Consider the following 19,253-nt stretch of genomic DNA (forward strand, 5'->3'; position numbering starts at 1 on the left):
CATTTTCAAAAATTTCACTTTTGAAAAAAGCAGTGTTTAGATAAAGCCAAATGATACTAATGGCAAGATAATAAGGAAGCAATATAATGATTCTGCCGCACACCTGTACTTTAACTGCAATGGTGGTGCTGATCATCCGTAGACCCGGCCAGGTCCCCTAGCAACAGCGATAAATTGTAGACAGATCCGCACACACTCAATTAAATGCAGTCGGGGAAAATGCCCCTTTTATTATGCCACCAATAGTTCAACATTTCGGGGGGGGAAAACCTCCCTTCATCAGGAATGATAATAAGGAAGAAAAGAAATTGGTGGTAATTATTATAGCTAGCATAGATAGCCATCTCCAACAAAGATTGCTTATATTTATTCCTAACTAACTCACTGCAATACATATGAACAGATACAGTATTATTTTTTCGGCATACAAAAGACAGATGTGATACAACACGGTTCTTTACATAACTCTAATTAATATGCTGAGCAGTATGTGCATATTTTTCCCAGAGAATACGTGATTAATTGTTATCGTCTGCCCTCTAATTGAGACTCTAAGATCTCTTTCGCCTTCAACAGAGCAGTCTCAGAGGAAATCTCAAGATCTGGCAATACACCTTTTCCTTCCCATGACTCCCCAGGCTCTGCACTGGCAGAACGAGATGTTGGAATGGTCAGATATAGGTGGGTGTCATCGACATGGTAGGTCTGAGGTGGGTGGCAACCCCCACTTGTAACCTCTCCTACCACATAAGCTCTGCCCAGTCTCTTCATGATGTACACAAACTCCTCAGCTGCTCCTTCTGTCAAAGAACTTGTCAGGATGATCAAGGGCTTCTTAGAGCCAAATGTTTTTCCTATGTAGGAGAAAAGATATAAAAAAATCAGCTCAATATGCAAATATAAATCAAGATAAATATTAACTAAATATTGCCAAAAACAACATCAATCAATCAATCAATCAATCAATAAGAGCTTATTGGAAATCCCTTTCCTTTTCATGCTTAGAACTTTCTTAAGGGCAAACTAAATATAATGGGATTGCTCTGGAACAGTAATCTTATCAGATCATACTATTTCTATTTCTCTAACCCTGAATTAGGGCCATAATGTCAATTTTATTGGTTTTATATACTTGTACATGTCATAAAACTACTATACTTGTAGTACAGTAGTTGTATATGTGCAAATCGACCTATGTAAACATATTTACTTAGTATTGAGCAGGCGACAGGGCAATGATCCATTGTGTAGGGCTTGATTTCTCCTCCCTGCCTTCTATAGGAGATAGCCAGGGAGAAGAAATCAATCGCAGCACGATGGATTGTTGTCCTGTCGCCTTTTCTGAAGTGGAGCACAAGCAGAGTATTGGTAAGTTATTTATTAATAAAGACTTTTAATTTCAAAGGTAAATATGTGTAGGTGTTTTTTTTTCGTTACAGACAAACAAATTTTTTTTTTTTAAAAATTTAAGTTACTGGTCCTTTAATGTAGGTTATAGTTCCACATGACTCAAGGCAGACATGCAACAAAACTGGTCACATTTAAAAACACTTTTTTTAATTGTCACAAGGTACAACATAGTTGTGCACCTTCCCTGTTATTATCAGTGATGTTACATACCCAGTCATCTTTGTGTGCACTCACATACCTACAAGATCAGGGAGGGTCCATATGTCAGTCATGGCATTGGATGTCCGACTATAAATTTTATCCAAAAGAACAGGAGTACCTTCATCAAAGAAATATGAGCAGAAAATTGGGATGGATGATGTGGGGCCTCCGATGTTAAATCTAAAAGTAAAAGATGAATCTCAAAAAAAAGGCTAAACATACAAGGAAGAGTGCATGAAGAAACTGGAAACATATTGCTAAGTAAATACTCATTTATTAATTTTTTGCACCTATTAGTACTTGCATTTTGTTAAAAGTGTACCTTATATGTTCGTGTCATGTGGGTGTAATGCCATTGGAGGGCATCAGGAAAATCAATCATTTTACCTGTCACATCTATGCTCATCTACTTAGCGAAAGGGATGCACCGAATCCACTATTTTGGATTCGGCCGAACCCCCGAATCCTGCACGAAGGATTCGGCCAAATACCGAACCGAATCCAAATCCTAATTTGCATTTGCATATTTTACTTCCTTGTTTTGTGACAAAAAGTCACACGATTTCCCTCTCCGCCCCTAATTTGCATATACAAATTAGGATTCGGTTCAGACGGACAGAAGGATTCGGCCGAATCCTGCTGAAAAAGGGCGATCTGCATCCCTACTTAGTGTATTATTAATGGATTCACTTAATGGATCACTTCCCACTGATATTCTGCTTGTGTGAGTTGCCATGTTGCCACTTGCAGTTTTACTTATCCATTATTCACACAGGAAAATGTGTCTGATATCCAATCCCTATCCCATCACCTTTACACATAGGGGTATATTTATCAAAGAGTGAAGTTAATAGTGAAGTTCCGCCACTAGAGTGAAATTCCGCCACTCACCATTCATTTCTATGGGATTTTTATAGGCGTATTTATCAAAGAGTGAACTTTCACTTTCACCCATTGATTAATACGCCTTTCAAAATCCCATAGAAATGAATTGAGAGCTGCAGAATTTCACTCTAGTGGCAGAACTTCACTCTTTGATAAATTTACCCCATAGTGTGAACATTTATGCTGCTAAGAAAAATGTCATGTATGATGCTTCTGTAACCAAATGTATTGGATAGCCTTGATCTTTTTTTCTTTTTTTTCCCTAGAGTAAATACATTTTCCCAGCAGTTTTCTGTAAATTTGTCATGTAATTTGCTCTAAATGGTAATACATAACAATTAGTTGAAAAACAGAGGCATAACTACTGGGGGAGCAGGGGGTGCGAGTGGACCAGGGTCCGCACCCCCGCGGCAGATCGCGCCCTGTTCGAAGGCGCAAAGAAAATCGGCACTGAGGCCGGTGGCACACACCTGGGCCCATCCCCACCTAGTTACGTTACAATTGAAAAAGCAACAATAACTCAACAAGATGTTGAACATGGTCCAGGTGCTCCAGCCCCAGATCCTCAGCAAGGGGAACATAACATTTTGTATACCAAAAAAGTGGGTAGGCACTCATGAATCATGTAGGTCACATAAAAAGTATATTTAAAGCACAAATATTTCTAGATACAACATCGACAAGCTTTAAGCTCCTCTAAAGAAGCACCATTAGGAGCTTCATCACAGGAGGATGAAGCGCTCAATGGTGTGAAATGTGAGGGAATGTCTGACATGAGGTATGGTGAATGAGGTTGAACGCTGCCTTGTGTTATGTTTAATATAATGTGTAATATAATTTTTTTGGTGTTGTTTGCTGTGATTATTTTTTTACAAACAATTCACCTTGCTTTGAATACTATTTACTTTTTAAGTAGTATATGTTATAGGACCCTATGCTTGGTGCTATCACATATTGACAGTTAACATCCATTTCAGTATTTAATTATCTGCTTTTAACTCTGTATACCACATTGCTTTGTTTTTCTTCTGGTGTTGGATCCTTTGGGTGTACCAGTTTTTGTCTCAGTGTGTTGCTAGGTTTGAAAAACACAGGGACGTGGTGTTTGTTGAAAATCCTCCTGAGTTTGTCTGACACTCCAGCTACATATGGGATTACTATGTTTCGCCTACTATGTGTCTCTGGGTGTTTTTTACTATTGGTGTTCCTGTTGGGCTTGGTTGCTGCTGTTTTACAAAGGCCCAGTCTGGGTAGCCACATGCTTTCAAAGCTCCTCTTTATTAAAGCCCAAAAACATCTACTAAATGAATGGGTCAGACAGATCAACTTTACCATTGATGCCCTTATGCAGAAAGTAGAACATCTGAAACGGAGTCTGGCAAAAGAACTGCCTGATGGAACTCTGGAAAGGTGGTTGTGTTTGTTGAACATGTACAGATTGCCCAACACATTAAGAGTAAGGAGCGACAAATAAGCAAATTCACCATGTTACTGTCATGAAGCAGTAGTTGGAAAAGGATTGAAGAACTAATCTGGAGGCAGAAAGATAAGAAACGAAAGAACCCAAAAGACACGTGGGTTAGGAACCTATCAGATAGGGTACTAACTCAGCCAGAAAAGGACGTGCTAGCCAAGGGTTTAAACTATGCAGTGACTCCACAACACATCCCAGTAGTTGAACTCATCACAGCCACAGAATCTGAAAATAATCACTTGAAAAAGGAAGAAGCGGAACAACTCAGGCTAAAAGTGTCAGCTGCTTTGTCAAGTGCAAGAACACCTCCCTCTAACCTTACTACACAAGAGAGGAGAGCGCTTAGTTCTCTGAGTAAGGACCCGAACATCACTATCCTTCCAGCAGATAAAGGGCGATGCACAGTTGTGCTCAACACAAATGACTATGACTGCATGATAACCACTCTACTCAGTAATAGCAATACATATGAACCCTTAAGAAAATACCCAACCAGCGGTTACAAGAAAAAGGTGATAGGTTGCATACAACAACTTGAAAAGGAGAAAGCCATTGATCGAGTTTTATACCACCGCCTGTACCCCAGATAAGCCACACCATGCTTATACGGACTCCCCAAGATACACAAAGAAGGAGCCCCACTAAGACTCATTGTCAGCAGCATATATTCAATAACATACAGCATTGCAAAATTCTTGGCTAACATCTTAACCCCATTGGTAGGCAATACAGTACATCATATCCAGAACGCCAAAGAGTTTGTAACCAAGATTCACGGCGTTACACTAGAAGCAGAAGAAACAATGGTATCATATGATGTCACTTCATTGTTCACATGTATACCTTCGACAGAGGCAATTGAGACTGTAAGAAATCGACTGCAACAAGATAACATCCTCAGCAGCAGAACGAAGCTCAGTACCAACCAAATATGTTGGTTGCTAGATTTGTGCCTTAACACCACATACTTCAAGTACAAGAACCTTTTTTATAGACAGAAACATGGCTGTGCAATGGGTTCTCCAGTCTCTCCCATTGTAGCAAACTTGTACATGGAGGAAGTGGCAAGGAGGGCCTTACTTGCTTTCCAGGGAACTACATGGAGTCACTCATTCAGGTATGTGGATGACACTTGGGTTAAATCAGATCCAATGAACTGGCGGCCTTTACAGAACACTCAGTGGACAGTAACATCAAGTTCACAAGGAAGATGTCCACGAGAACAAACTTGTCTTTTTGGACTGTTGATATGCATCCAAGAGGGGAGTAACTTGAAGACGGAAGTATACAGGAAACCCACTCATACGGATCAATATCTGTTGTTTGATTCCCACCATCCGCTGGAACACAAACTGGGTGTCATTAGAACTCTGTACCACAGGGCGGAATGTGTGGCAACTGATATAGAGTCCAAAGACTAAGAGCAAAAACATCTCAGAGGAGCTTTGAAAGAGTGTGGCTACCCAGACTGGGCCTTTGTCAAAACAGCAGCAACCAAGCCCAACAGGAACACCAATAGAAATAACATTTAGGGGCAAATTCACGAACCTGCGGAGTTACGCTAGCGCAGGCTTTGGCGCACTTCGCCAGACCGCCGCTAATTGACTAAAGGTAGCGAAGTTGAGCTAGCATTAATTCGCCAAGCAAAGCGAAGTTACGCTAGTGATGCCTAATTTGCATACACCGCCAAGTTAAAGTACAATGGACGTATATGTAGCAGCAAATACATTACACTACACAAGCCTGGGAAAGCTTTATAGAATAAAATAGAGTTTTATTTTGCCCTATACATGTGCCCACTGTATAGTTTAGGTGCAATATGTTAGGAAATGTAGAGGGAAAGGAGGGTGCCCCCCCAAAAAATTTCAATCTTTTTCAGGCTATCACCCTTAAATCTACTCTATTGCACTTCGCCTGGTCGGAGGTAGAGAAGGCAAATCTGGCGCAAGAGGTAACATTCAGTAAAATGTGCAAGTTAGTGAATTAGTGTAGTTACGTCCCTTTGCCATAGCGCAACTTAGCCTGGCGTAAGGGTGCGAAGTAGTGCTAGAGTACGCCAGCGCCCGTTAGTAAATCGGCGAAGTAATGAAATGACGTCACGCTGGTGAATTTGCGCTAGCGTTAGCCGATTCGAGCTTTAGTGAATTTGCCCCATAGTAGGAGAAACATAGTCATTCCATATGTAGCTAGAGTGTCAGAGAAACTCAGGAGGATTTTCAACAAACACCATGTCCCTGTGTTTTTCAAACCTAGCAACATACTGAGACAAAAACTGGTACACCCAAAGGATCCAACACCAAAAGAAAAACAAAGCAATGTGGTATACGGAGTCTAGTGTAGCGAGGAGTTCACAGATCTTCGACACCACCTGTTTGCTACAAACAATGCTGTTTTAACATCTGTACCCTGGCGGTTTCAGAACACTTCACACATCCATTCATGCAACTCTCACAACTAGGAGTTGCATGACACATTGAATAATCCTATCACAGTAACTACACAGAATCAACACCTCTGTGAATTAATTGTGATTGGATTAGTGGAAGAGTTTATATGACGAGAACTTCCCACACCAGTCAGTTGAACTGAAGAAGCTGCTCGGATGAGAAGTGAAACGTCTTCATTGATTACTCAGCAAGTCCAGTTGTTTTTAGATTTAGTTAATTCACACAGTGTCCCATTGTGGGTGCGTTTTATCAGTGCAAGAGCCCTGTCGCTTGAAATTATAAAGAGTTACTGAAACCTAATTTCTTTAAATCCTACAGGCAACACACACCATAGGGTTATATTCTCAGATCCACCCCGCAAGAACAGAAAGCAGCACCCGTTAAGCCAAAACATCACACAAATATGCATAGGCAACCACCTCCCGCTTATTTTTTTTTGTCCCCCTGTGCTGAATGTGAAGCTTGTGTACAGATGAAGAGCCAGGCTCTGAGAGCCTGATGGCCAAAGGGGTTACAACGCAAGCATTGGTGACTCTGGGGGGGTGAAGAGAGGTGTGGAAGTCCCCTTAGGCATGGGCAGTACCTGGTGTAGCCTCGCTGCAGGGGATTTCCCATCCCCAGGAAGAAACATCTGTCAGGCTTGTATCTCCGGAGCAAAATTTCTGCCTGTAGTGTGTCTCTCTGGGTGCAGGTCGGCACGTGAGAGTGCCGTCACAGGATGGCACATCTTACCGAAGAGCTCTGGCTCATTTTCTATGGGGCGAAGGGAAAGAACTGGTAAGATTCTGGGAATATTTAAAGGTTTGGAGGGTACAGGGCCCTCATTTCCTTTGTTAAGTGTGTTTGCTGCAGGGATTCTTGCCGTTGCTGTCCATCAGTTCCTGTATGTGCTCACTGCCAGGTTGTTAATGGTACTGTGGTAGCCTTCTCCCACTGTTAGTATGCAACCTCATATTGTCATATACATTATATACTTGATATATTTATTGGGTTGTTTCCAGATGTCTCAAGGGGGAAAAAAGGAAGAGGAAATCAAGACATTTGTGCCGGCTGTGACCAGCCTCTGCCTAAAGATATTAATAATCTTTGCATGCTGGATGCTCTCAGGACTCTGTGTGTGCTTCAGATAATAATCCAGAAGATTTTATTTTCTGGTTTAAGGGCATGTTGTCAAAGGCCTTGGATGAAGTAAAGTCCTCTGCTAATTTGGGCCCCTCCTCCAGTGTTTCGGTAAATTTAAGGGTCCTGAAGTTTTGACTGATACGTTTTTTCTTCTGCCTCTACCTCTTCTTCCTGTCCTCAAGTGAAGCCTAAAGAATCATTTTCTCTCTTTCCAGCAGAGAAAATTCATAAATTAATTAAGGACGTCAGAAAGATAATCTGAGTTAAGAGTTCTGCCCCCTCTGGGGAGGAAAAGCAGAGTCTCTTATTTTTTTTCCAAAAAAAAGACTGCAGATTTTCCTATACATCAATCTATAAAGCAACTGATAGAATTGTAATGGCAAAATCCGCAGATGCTCCTAAGATACATAAAGCAATGTTGGATACACATAAGCCTCAGCAATGGGAGGATCCTCCGAAGGTAGATGTTTCTGTCTAGACGGACTACTATTCCAGTGGAAGAGTCAGCAATTAAGTATCCTATGTATCGTAGAGCAGAATGTGCCTTGAATAGAGCTTATATTACAGGTTCCAACCTCTGTAGTCCTTCCCTAGCAGTCGTGTCTGTTTCCGAGTCATTGAAGTTTTGGCTGAATTCTTTGAAGGAGGAAATTGATTCAGGACCTTCAAGGGATGATACTGTATGTTGAATATGATTTAACCTATCAAGCTGGCTACAGAGTTTATTTGTGAATCAAGTTGCTATCAATTCGGTCAAGTTGGGGGCCAGAAAAATGGCTTTGTCTACTGCCAGGAGAAGAGCTCTCTGACTGATTGCCTGAAGGCATGGTCAGCTGATCTTACTTCTAAGAACTCACTTACTGTATTTCTATGCCAGTTGAGCCAGGCAGATTGCTTGGTTCCTCTCTGGATACACTTATTGACACCGAGGGAAACCCCTTTCTAAAAACAAGAATAAAGTTCAGAAGAGACCTTTTTTTTTATTCTTACTCATGGAAGTCTTGGGTCTGCAATTGGAGGATTCAGTACAGATGAAAGCGTTCCTTTCACCAGAGAAGAAATTAGCCCTTTTCCTCTGCAATATGGGAACTCAAACAAAGCCTCTCTTCATCAAGCCATGAAAGTCTTAGGTCTAATGACAGCTGCTATAGAGGCTGTTCCATGGGCAAGAGCTCATATGCAACATATTTCACCAAGATGTTGTTCTCTAGTGAGACAGGGATGTAGATTCTCTGGACAAGGCCTTCAAGATTTCCATCAGTCTGAAGAGGCAGCTGGAATGGTGGTTGCTTCCTAGACTCTCTCTCTCTCTCTCACGGGAACTCATTCAGGACTGTATGTGCTAATAGCGACAGATGTTTCTTCCTGGGGATGGGGAGCTCATCTAGCATTCATGTTGCTCAGGATCGATGGTGCTTCTGGGAAAATAATGAGTCCTCAAACTTCATCTGACTCTCAAGTGCGAAACGGGAGGAGATGATCCGTCCGGACAATGTAGTTACAGTTACTTACCTAAACCGGGCAACAGAGGAAAAATGAATGCTTCTATTGTGGGCAGTTCACATCAAGGGAGTGAACAACATTCTAGCAGATGCTCTGAGCAAAGGCTCACTGGATCATGGGAAGTGGAAGTTATGCCCTTATGTCTTTTAGCAGCTGGTTCAGAAATGGGTATATCCTCAGATAGACTTAATGGCGACTGGCCAAAACAGGACGGTGCCAAAGTTTTGCTCAATGAGGAGAATGGACAACCTGTCTTACCTGGATGCCTTGTCGATTTGATTGTCCTTTGTTCTGTTTCCTCCTTTCCGAGGGTTTTGCAAAAAGTTAGGACTGAGAAGGCCTCAGTTATCATGATTGCTTCTTTCTGGCCAAATAGAACTTGGAATTGTCCAAATGTGTCATTTTTGGAAACTCCTGGTCAGGGAAGATCTTCTCCTTCAGGTGCAGTGGCAGTATCCACATTTTTCTTGGTTGAATATAACAGCTTGGATCCTGCCAGAGAATTGTTGATTATGGGGTTGTCAGTTGAGGTATTTCAAACACTTTTGTCTTCAAGGAAGCCTTAAACATCAGTTTTTGGCTGTTCAAATGTGTCTCTCCATGTGCAGTGAAAGATCAAAGTCAGTTAGGCAGTCTGAAAATCTCTTTGTGACTTTTTCTGGGAAAAGTAAAGGTTTGAAGATGTCGAAAACTACAGTTGCAGTTTGAGTGACTAGAGCTTTCCCAACAGCTTATGAGTTGGCTTGTAAAGATCTTCCTCAAGTTTTAAGAGCACACGCTACAAGAGCAGTTTCTACCTGTTGTGCAGAGGACCATGCTGTGGACATTGTTAAGATCTGCAGAGCTGCTGCATGGTCAAATCTTCACACCTTTGCCAAGTTTTACAAAGTTACAAAGTGGATGTTGCAACCTCTCAGGTCACAGGCTTTGGCAGCAAAATTATGGAGTCAGGACTCAGGGAATAGTCCCTCCCAGGTCTGGACTGGGAGTCAAAATGGGCCCTGGCATTCAAAGTACATTGAGGCCCAAACAGCCCCCACCAGCCATTTAATTAGTTATTTTCTATGGCATCTTATAGCAGCCCCTATGGCATTTGTCAGAACCCACAGATTGCCAGTCCAGGCCTGCCCCTTCTATTGTTTATTAGCTTGCTAAATCCCAATTGTGTGTGCTGCCTGTAGGACGTAAAGAAAAACAAAAATTTTCGACAGAAATTTTCCTTTTCTTTAGACCAAAAGGCAGTAAAATTATTCCCTCCCTAAATAAACATTTCTTGCAGCATTATGTGTTTCACTGTATCTTCTGGGTTAGCTTGAAAATTAACATGGAGGGGGGTGGTTGCCTATCCCTATTTTTGTGTTGGTTTGACTTAACAGGTGTTGCTTTCTGTCCTATCAGGGGTGGATCTGAGAATATAACCCAATGGTGTGTGCTGTCGCTAGAGATGTCGCGAACTGTTCGCCGGCGAACTTGTTCGCGCGAACATCGGGTGTTCGCGCTCGCCGGAAGTTCGCGAACGTCGCGCGACGTTCGCCATTTTGGGTTCGCCATTGTTGGCGCTTTTTTTTGCCCTCTCACCCCAGACCAGCAGGTACATGGCAGCCAATCAGGAAGCTCTCCCCTGGACCACTCCCCTTCCCTATAAAAACCGAAGCCCTGCAGCGTTTTTTCACTCTGCCTGTGTGTGCTGAAGAGATAGTGTAGGGAGAGAGCTGCTGCCTGTTAGTGATTTCAGGGACAGTTGAAAGTTTGCTGGCTAGTAATCGTTTTGATACTGCTCTGTTATTGGAGGGACAGAAGTCTGCAGGGGTTTGAGGGACATTTAAGCTTAGGTAGCTTTGCTGGCTAGTAATCTACCTTCTACTGCAGTGCTCTGTATGTAGCTGCAGTGGGCAGCTGTCCTGCTTCTGATCTCATCTGCTGACTGCTGCAATAACAGTAGTCCTTGTAAGGACTGCTTTTATTTATTTTTTTGTTGTTTTACTACTACTACTACTACTACTACTATAAGAGCCCAGTGCTATTAGTCTAGCAGTGTTGGGGAGTGGGACTGGTGTGCTAATCTGCTGCTCCTAGTAGTTCAGCAGCACCAACTTTAATTTTTTTTTTTTAATATTCATTTTTTTTTTATTTTACTTTTTTTATTTTACTACCGCTGTAGTAGTGTATAAGTTGACCTTTTAGGCATTATTTGCCCTGTAGGCATTATTTGCACACTGTTTTCTTCAACCCGCCATCGAGCTGTGTGACCTTGTTCACATTCTGTCTAAATATCCATAATATTACCGTCTCCAGAAAAAACACCGGAGTCACTTTTTTCAAGCAGCCATAATATATTTTACGTAATCCGTATCCACCGCTGTAGTAGTGTATACGTTGGCCTTGTAGGCATTATTTGCACACTGTTTTCTTCAACCCGCCATCGAGCTGTGTGACCTTGTTCCCATTCTGTCTAAATATCCATAATATTACCGTCTCCAGAAAAAACACCGGAGTCACTTTTTTCAAGCAGCATTCATATATTTTACGTAATCCGTATCCACCGCTGTAGTAGTGTATACGTTGGCCTTGTAGGCATTATTTGCACACTGTTTTCTTCAACCCGCCATCGAGCTGTGTGACCTTGTTCCCATTCTGTCTAAATATCCATAATATTACCGTCTCCAGAAAAAACACCGGAGTCACTTTTTTCAAGCAGCCATAATATATTTTACGTAATGGCGAAAAATGACTATTTTCAGCATTTATATGGCATATTTTTTCTGGCAACTGTGCTTCAGTGGCTGCGTCCAAAAAAACTGGGCAAACAATGCCTACAAGGTCAACGTATGGCAGTTGTTTAAAGAGAACAGTAGATTACTAGCCAGCAAAGCTACCTAAGCTAAAATGTCCCTCAAATCCCTGCAGACTTCTGTCCCTCCAATACAGAGCAGTATCAAGCAGATTACTAGCCAGCAAACTTACTATCATCTGTCCCTGAAATCACTAACAGCTCTCCCCCTACACTATCTCTTCCAAGCACACACAGGCAGATTTTTCAGATACATTTTTGCCCTTGATCCCCCTCTGGCATGCCACTTTCCAGGTCGTTGCACCCTTTAAACAACTTTAAAATCATTTTTCTGGCCAGAAATGTCTTTTCTAGATGTTAAAGTTCGCCTTCCCATTGAAGTCTATGGGGTTCGCGAACCGTTCGCGAACCGCTCGCGTTTTTGCGCAAGTTCGCGAATATGTTCGCGAACTTTTTTTCCGACGTTCGCTACATCCCTAGCTGTCGCCTGACATTTTTAGGTGAGTCTACATTTTTTAGTAGGGCTTTATAATAAGCAATACTGGATACTGAATATATTTTTATGTCTTTTACTGCTGAGTAGAAACAAATTCATTTCCATATCTGGTCAATGGGCTCACTCTTTCCTTGGTCTTTATGAGACAAATAGGGCTTTGCTCAGAATAACCAAACACAATTATTTAAATGAACAATTGTAAGCAGAGTAAAAGTAAACTATAATTGTAGCAGAGTGTAATTTTTCTCTTTAATTATATCAAACAGCAAAACTGGCAAAAGATAAGGTCCACTGAAATGAATGAATTCCCAGCATTGGAAAATAGGCTTTTAACATGAGATATATATCTGCTTAAATATAGTATCGTTACAAAACATGGGTAATAGAAGATACTATACTATAAAATGCATATGATTTGAACCTGTATAGTTAGAAGGAATGGAGGACTGAATTATTCCTGATTTTTCTTAAAATATCTTTGAATCTTTGTTACAAAACAAAACAGTGCTTTCCCTGTGTGACTTCAGTGAGAGTACAAAGACAAAATTTGGAATATGAAGTGATACCATGCTAAGGACCAAGGCTGAGTCTCTGTTAGTAGGCAGATCAATTAAAATGTAGAATATTGAAAGGTTTATTAAAATGTAACAGTAGGTAACAACAGTAAATAGCAATTGGCACAAAGAGCATAGGAGCCTATTGCATATTAAAATGAACCCCAAGACTGGAGATACTGTAGCACAGGCATGTTAAAAGTTATACCAGTGTAAAAATAAAAAAGTAAATTCTAGGACCAAAAAAGAACAAATGTTTTTCATAGCCATTGAAGAAATAAATACTTAGCAACTCCTACCAATTTCACCAATACAAGTACCTCTATTCTGTTCGACCATTTGTATATTTTACTTCCTCTTACTAACAAATCATTAGAATGATCCACCTGCTTCTTGGTATAGAAATATTATTTTCTAAAGTGTGTCATGGAGTCAGGATTTATCTTGCTCAGAATTCCAGTCTGTCAGAGCTAACCCCCCCCCCATCCAACCCTCAACCTAACTGGCAATTAGGATGGGTCCTACTGGGTGTAGAGGAGTGTTTATTAACTGTATTGTGTTGATTTGGTTAACTATAACAGCCTACCTCATATCAATAATTAAGGCATCCTGGTCAACCACCTTCTTCCAGACATGTTCCACTAGCAGATCTGATACCTGGTTAAGTAGATCCGAGTCTGCAAACATATCAAACCTTATGTAGCCAATGTTCTTCTCAAAAACGTCAGTGTGGAAAGAAAACTTTATAAGTTCCTCAAACAATTCTGGTGATGGGATCTAAATGGATTGAGAAAGGAAATATGAGCAGCACAGTGCAGATGCATTTTTTTGTGATCAAATAAATACATAATTGAATAAAATAATTCTGTACACTTAACAAAATATAACTAATTTGATGAAAAGGGAAAATTTAGGGGCTGATTCATGAATATTCAAAGTGTCATCAAATTACTAGAACTTTGTCCAATTTTGCCCCCGGGTGGTTGGCCAGATTGGGTTGGTCTGATCATTTTGGGTCAGCTGTCAAATCACAATAGGGGCAGCTTACCCAACTGGATTTAAAACCTACTTGACTAAATTTTAACCAAATATCAGTTGGGATGGCCCCATTCAGCATTCAGTGTCAAGAGCCTGTATAGCCAATTTTAGTTAATGAAACATTCAAGGCTTTGTAAATAAATAATAATAACCAAGGGACCACAATAATACAAATGTTGGTGGAATCATGAAAACAATGAAATTGCACCTCCTTATAATTTTGCCATCATTTCAACTGAACCTATTCCAGCATGCAGGAGAAGGGTTATATTAAAATGCAGGGGCTCTTGAAACCTATTATCATACAGCTGCATGGGTGCATGGGATACTGTATTGTGAATAAAAAAAACTTAATATTATGCAAAATAAGTTTTTTTGTCTTTCAATTAAACATAGTTTAAATAGCTCAATAAATGTAAAGTTAAACCTTACATACCTGCATTGGTACTACTCCAGGAATACGGTCCTTGGAATTCTCAGGTATGTAGACAGCCTTCAAATGGAAATCTTTTGACAATGACTGCAGGTCATCATTAATTTTTTCAGCCAACTCCACCTCAGATTTGATCATTTTATAGTCTATTTTATCCACCAGAGCAATAAATTTGGAAGCAACATTTGCTCCTGTGTCAGCAAACGCATAATTATCTGCAACCAGCTTCGCTGCTGTTTGAATGACAGTGGGAATCTTTGTACGCAGTTTAATAATGCGATGGGCTATATTCATAGCTTCATTGGCTTGAATGATAACATGGGGCTCAACACCTGACACACTCCATACTTTGCCAGTAACAGAGCTGATTACAACTTGGTTGGGGATTGTCACATAAAGATTGCTATCTCCTACTTTGTACATGCCCACAGACAAAGATACTCCACTTGTAGGTTCCCCAATAAGAGTGGCCCTGTTTAGATCTTTCAAAGACCTGGTAAATACTTCAGCTGCAGATCCTGTCATATGACTGGTAAGTATATAAATGTCTTTTGTGGAGCCATATCTTTCACCAAAGACCTCTGGAAGTGTCCATATATCTTTGCCTGTGGAGGTGCTACGATCATACACAGTATATAGATGCTGAAGAGGCTCTGGATCAAAGAAATAAGAGCAGAAAATAGGAATTGCTGTGGAATAGCCTCCAGTGTTGTATCTCATATCAATGATGAGAGAGTTGGTTTCAACCAACTTATTCCAGACCAAGCTGACCAGCTGAGGACCAATAGCTTTAATAATTTCTGTGTCTGCCATCATGTCAAACCGCAGATATCCCACATTTCCTGGTAATACTTCAATCTTAAAAAGTGCATCAATTATGTAGTTTAGTTCTTCAGGTGAAGGGATTTTTGGTGGCTGATCCTCTAAAATTTCTGGCTCAGTGTCACTGTAGAAAACATGCAGTCTGTGGTCTCCAGAGTTTTCCTGCATCTCAGAGGTTAACAGAGAAGCCAAAGATTCAAGATCGACCACTGAACGGTACCCTCCTTCAGACCATTTATTTTGAAGAACACTACTTACTTTATATGCCACCTCTGGGATAGCATAGTGGACTTCAAGAAGATGTCCAGTGCCCTTGACTAATGGAAATATACTGGGATGAAATGCAATGATCTCCTTGGCCTTGTCTAAGGCTTCATCTGCCAGGACAATCGCATCTGGAACAACTCCACCTCCCAACCAGTAGTCACCATTACTATCTATGAAGTTAATGATAGGCACAGTGACAGACAATTGAGTCCCGTCAAAGGGAAATACCTTGGAGTGCATAAGGTTACCAGAGGTTATTTCACCAATAATCGTTGCCCGACTTAAGGACTGCATGAGGTAAGCAAATTCTTCAGCAGCTGTAGCAGTTTGGTGGCTTGTTAGTACATATACCCCTTTCTTGGAACCATATGGCTTTCCAAGGACCTTGGGATGACTATAAACTTCGTCAGTTGAATTTTGTTGCCTATTATGCAAAGTGAAAAGGTGAATTTTTGTCTCTGGATCTAGAAAATAGGATAACAGCAAAGGAACTGCTGTAGAGGATCCCCCAACATTGTATCTCAAATCAATAATAAGGTTTTCTGTTATTGTGATGGGTTCCCAGACTGTGTTAACTATAAAAGGTGCTAATTTAGCAATAACAGAGACATCAGCAAATTGGTCAAAACGCAGATAGCCGATATTTCCTGGGAGTATGCTAACTTTAAAGACAGTGTTGACCAGTGCTTGAAGCATGGCTTCATCCTCTGGTATATTTTCAGCCTGAATGGAATCCCCAGGCATAACTAACGTATCGGTTTTACTCTTCAGCACTAACCTTGGATCCTCAGTTAAAGACTGTAGCTCATAATTGAGTTTGGCAGCTATATCCTCCTCTGATATTACAGTGGAGTAATCTAAGTTTGGAAGGTGCTGCAGTAAGGTTGGGATACGCTCTGAAAAAGCATAGTTATTAGCTAAAATATCACAGAGCTGATGCAAGACATGGGTAACAGATGAACGCACAGCAAGGATAGCTTGAGCTTTATCCAGAGCATCCTTTGCATTTACTACCACACAAGGGGAAACACCGGATACTTCCCAACTTTGCCCTGTTAGAGGACTAAGGGACCTTGAAACTGGAACAGTGATATAGAAATCAGATTGACCAATCTTTATTTTCTGAGTATCCAGAGATCCTCCTGCAGTTTTCTCACCCACAACTATTGCCCTATTCATATGTTTTAGAATATAAGAAGCATCTTCTGCAACACCCTTGGTATATTTGCTTGTGAGTACCACAACATCTTTAACTTTGCCATACCTCTCACCCATTAGCTCAGGCAGTGTCCAGAGATCTGTTGTGGTATTTGAAGGGCGATTGTAAATGCTATCAATATGAATTTCAGAGTCACACAGATAAGACACAACAAAAGGTATCCCAGAAACCTCTCCCTGGGTGCTGTACCTTAAATCCAAAATAAGAGCAGAGGTTGGCATCAGCTTCTTCCATATATTGTTGACAAGATGGGGACCAACTTTCTGAACTACATCTTGGCCAATGATGAAATCAATTCTGAGATAGCCAATATTGCCTGGTAAAATATCATATTTGACAGAATGATTAATCAGGAATTTTAGCTGTTCCGGTGTTAGCTCCAGTGATTGTTCTGTTTGGGGACCAGAGTAATTAGGTTCATAGGAGACAACCAGGCGAGGATCATTTAGGTAGCCTTGTACTCCAGATGTAAATACATTTGCCAAGGTGTCAGGATCTGAGATATGTAAAATCTCCCCACCTTTGACAGCTTGTTCAATGGTCTCCTGCATTCCCACGAGGTTTTCTGGAAAGCAATAATTGTCAAGCAGAACTTTAGCCATATCCATTACCAAAGAAGGCTGGAAAAGAGGGTTGCTGGCAATTCCACAAAAAAATAGGGCAGTCGTCAATGCCTGAAATAGGGGGGGCATGTTTTTTGTAGCCATGTAGGGACTATCAGTGTACTGTGCAATTTCTTCTTCTAGCACTGAGAATAAAGCATTAAAGCAGGGCAGGTAACAGAGACAAACTCTTTTATCTCTGCTAAACCCTTAATCACATTAATGAAATGGTGTGCATCAGCAGAAGGCCACTGTTGTGAATAAGTATTGCTGCTCTTAAAGAATAGCTTGCATTGTTACTGTTTACGGTTTCTACATTGCTTAGAAGAAATATATTTTTAGGGGAAAAAATTACCTTTATAAGAGCTATCTCATAACTCACAACAAAAAAATATTATACATCACATTTTTAATAATGAACTAATCGACTGCTAAGTCTGCACTTATAGGATTGCAACATATATAACATATAATTGAGGAAAGCATTTGTTTATTCTTTTTGAAACTCATGAGCTACACACAATTAGATTCTGTTTAGTAAGCTTTGCTAATAATTTATAGCAGAATGTATGGCATAATGTGATTCATCTCAATACATGCAAAATAATCACTGCCAACTACTGACAAGATGGCACATGCCCTTTACCAAGATAGGCTGAGTAAGAGGGTTATTATAGGGTGGTTCACCCCTTGTTATAGAATGGCAAATTATTAGCATCTTTTCAATTGGTCTACATTTTTTTATATTATTTGTCTTCCTCTTCTGACTCTTTTCAGCTTTCAAATGGGAGTCACTGACCCTGGCAGCCATACAACTTTTGGTCTTTGAGTTTACAATATTATTGTTTTTGTTACATTTTAATATTTGCCTTTCTATTCAGACCCTTTCTTATTTATATTTCAATTCCTCGTTCTAATTACTGCCTAGTTGTGAGGGTCATTTAGTCCCTAGCAATCTGATAGCTGCTAGAATTATAAACTGAAGAAATGATGAAGAAAAAGCTGAATCGAAAACTTGAACTAATAAGAAAAGAAGTCCAAGCGCAAATTGCCACAGAAAACTGTGTATAAATGGGGACAACCATTCAAGTTGAATTTGGCCTATAATTCACGTTTACATAGTAGATAAAAGATAATCTATGCAAAATGCCATGGATGGCCACATTATATTATTCTGTTTGTTTGGAATAGCATCGTAATGAATCACTTCCTCACTTGCCAATGCACCAAGCACCTACCTACACAGTGCACAAGAAGATGGCAGAACAATTTATTAAAACCAGCACCTGAGGTGAGATTCATGCTGAGATAGTTGGGTAATGGTATGAGTTTTACACATATAGATACTGTAAACAAGGCTTAAATTATATTCATGGCTTTCTATAAAACTATAGAATGAAAACTTTTTTTGGCATTTCTTGTCAATAAAATTGTTTACTTTTAGGAGCCAGTTTACCAGATGCAAAATGTACAAAATGTAATATATATATATATATATATATATATATATATATATATATATATATATATATATATATATATATATATATATATACACAATATATATACATATATATGTAAAAGGGCTGTGGCACACACTTACTGGAACAAAGACCCAGGTGCTAGTTAGAAAAAATTGTATATTCCTATAGAAAGCTGACGCACACTGGGATTTATCAAAATAAAACTTGTTTTATTGGATCGACTAATCCAATAATCCAATAAAACAAGTTTTATTTTGATAAATCCCAGTGTGCGTCAGCTTTCTATAGGAATATATATATATATATATATATATATATATATATATATATATATATATATTGTAACTATTAAAGAAGGTTTGCTAATTGAAAAGATGCAAACTAAATGTACAGATTACATATGTGTAATATATTATCAATGTAATGTCTACACAAAGCTTAGTATAAAAGGATTAACTGCCAGATGGTATTTTGTTAATTAAAGTGGACCTGTCACCTACACATA

General features: G+C 40.0%; 1 protein-coding gene across 1 annotated transcript; it reads right to left on the reverse strand.

Annotated features, from left to right (window-relative positions):
- Positions 1 to 200: 200 nt before the first annotated feature.
- On the reverse strand, positions 201 to 17,403 carry rbp3.L (retinol binding protein 3 L homeolog). Its single transcript, NM_001089168.2, has 4 exons — positions 14,358 to 17,403; positions 13,470 to 13,660; positions 1,649 to 1,791; positions 201 to 854 (listed from the first exon to the last, which is right to left on the reverse strand). Exons 1-4 carry the CDS (start codon positions 17,352 to 17,354, stop codon positions 526 to 528), a joined length of 3,660 nt encoding a protein of 1,219 aa, NP_001082637.1. The 5' UTR covers positions 17,355 to 17,403; the 3' UTR covers positions 201 to 525.
- Positions 17,404 to 19,253: the final 1,850 nt, after the last annotated feature.

Source organism: Xenopus laevis, chromosome 7L (assembly GCF_017654675.1).
Source record: "Xenopus laevis strain J_2021 chromosome 7L, Xenopus_laevis_v10.1, whole genome shotgun sequence".
NCBI classification, from domain to species: domain Eukaryota; kingdom Metazoa; phylum Chordata; class Amphibia; order Anura; family Pipidae; genus Xenopus; species Xenopus laevis.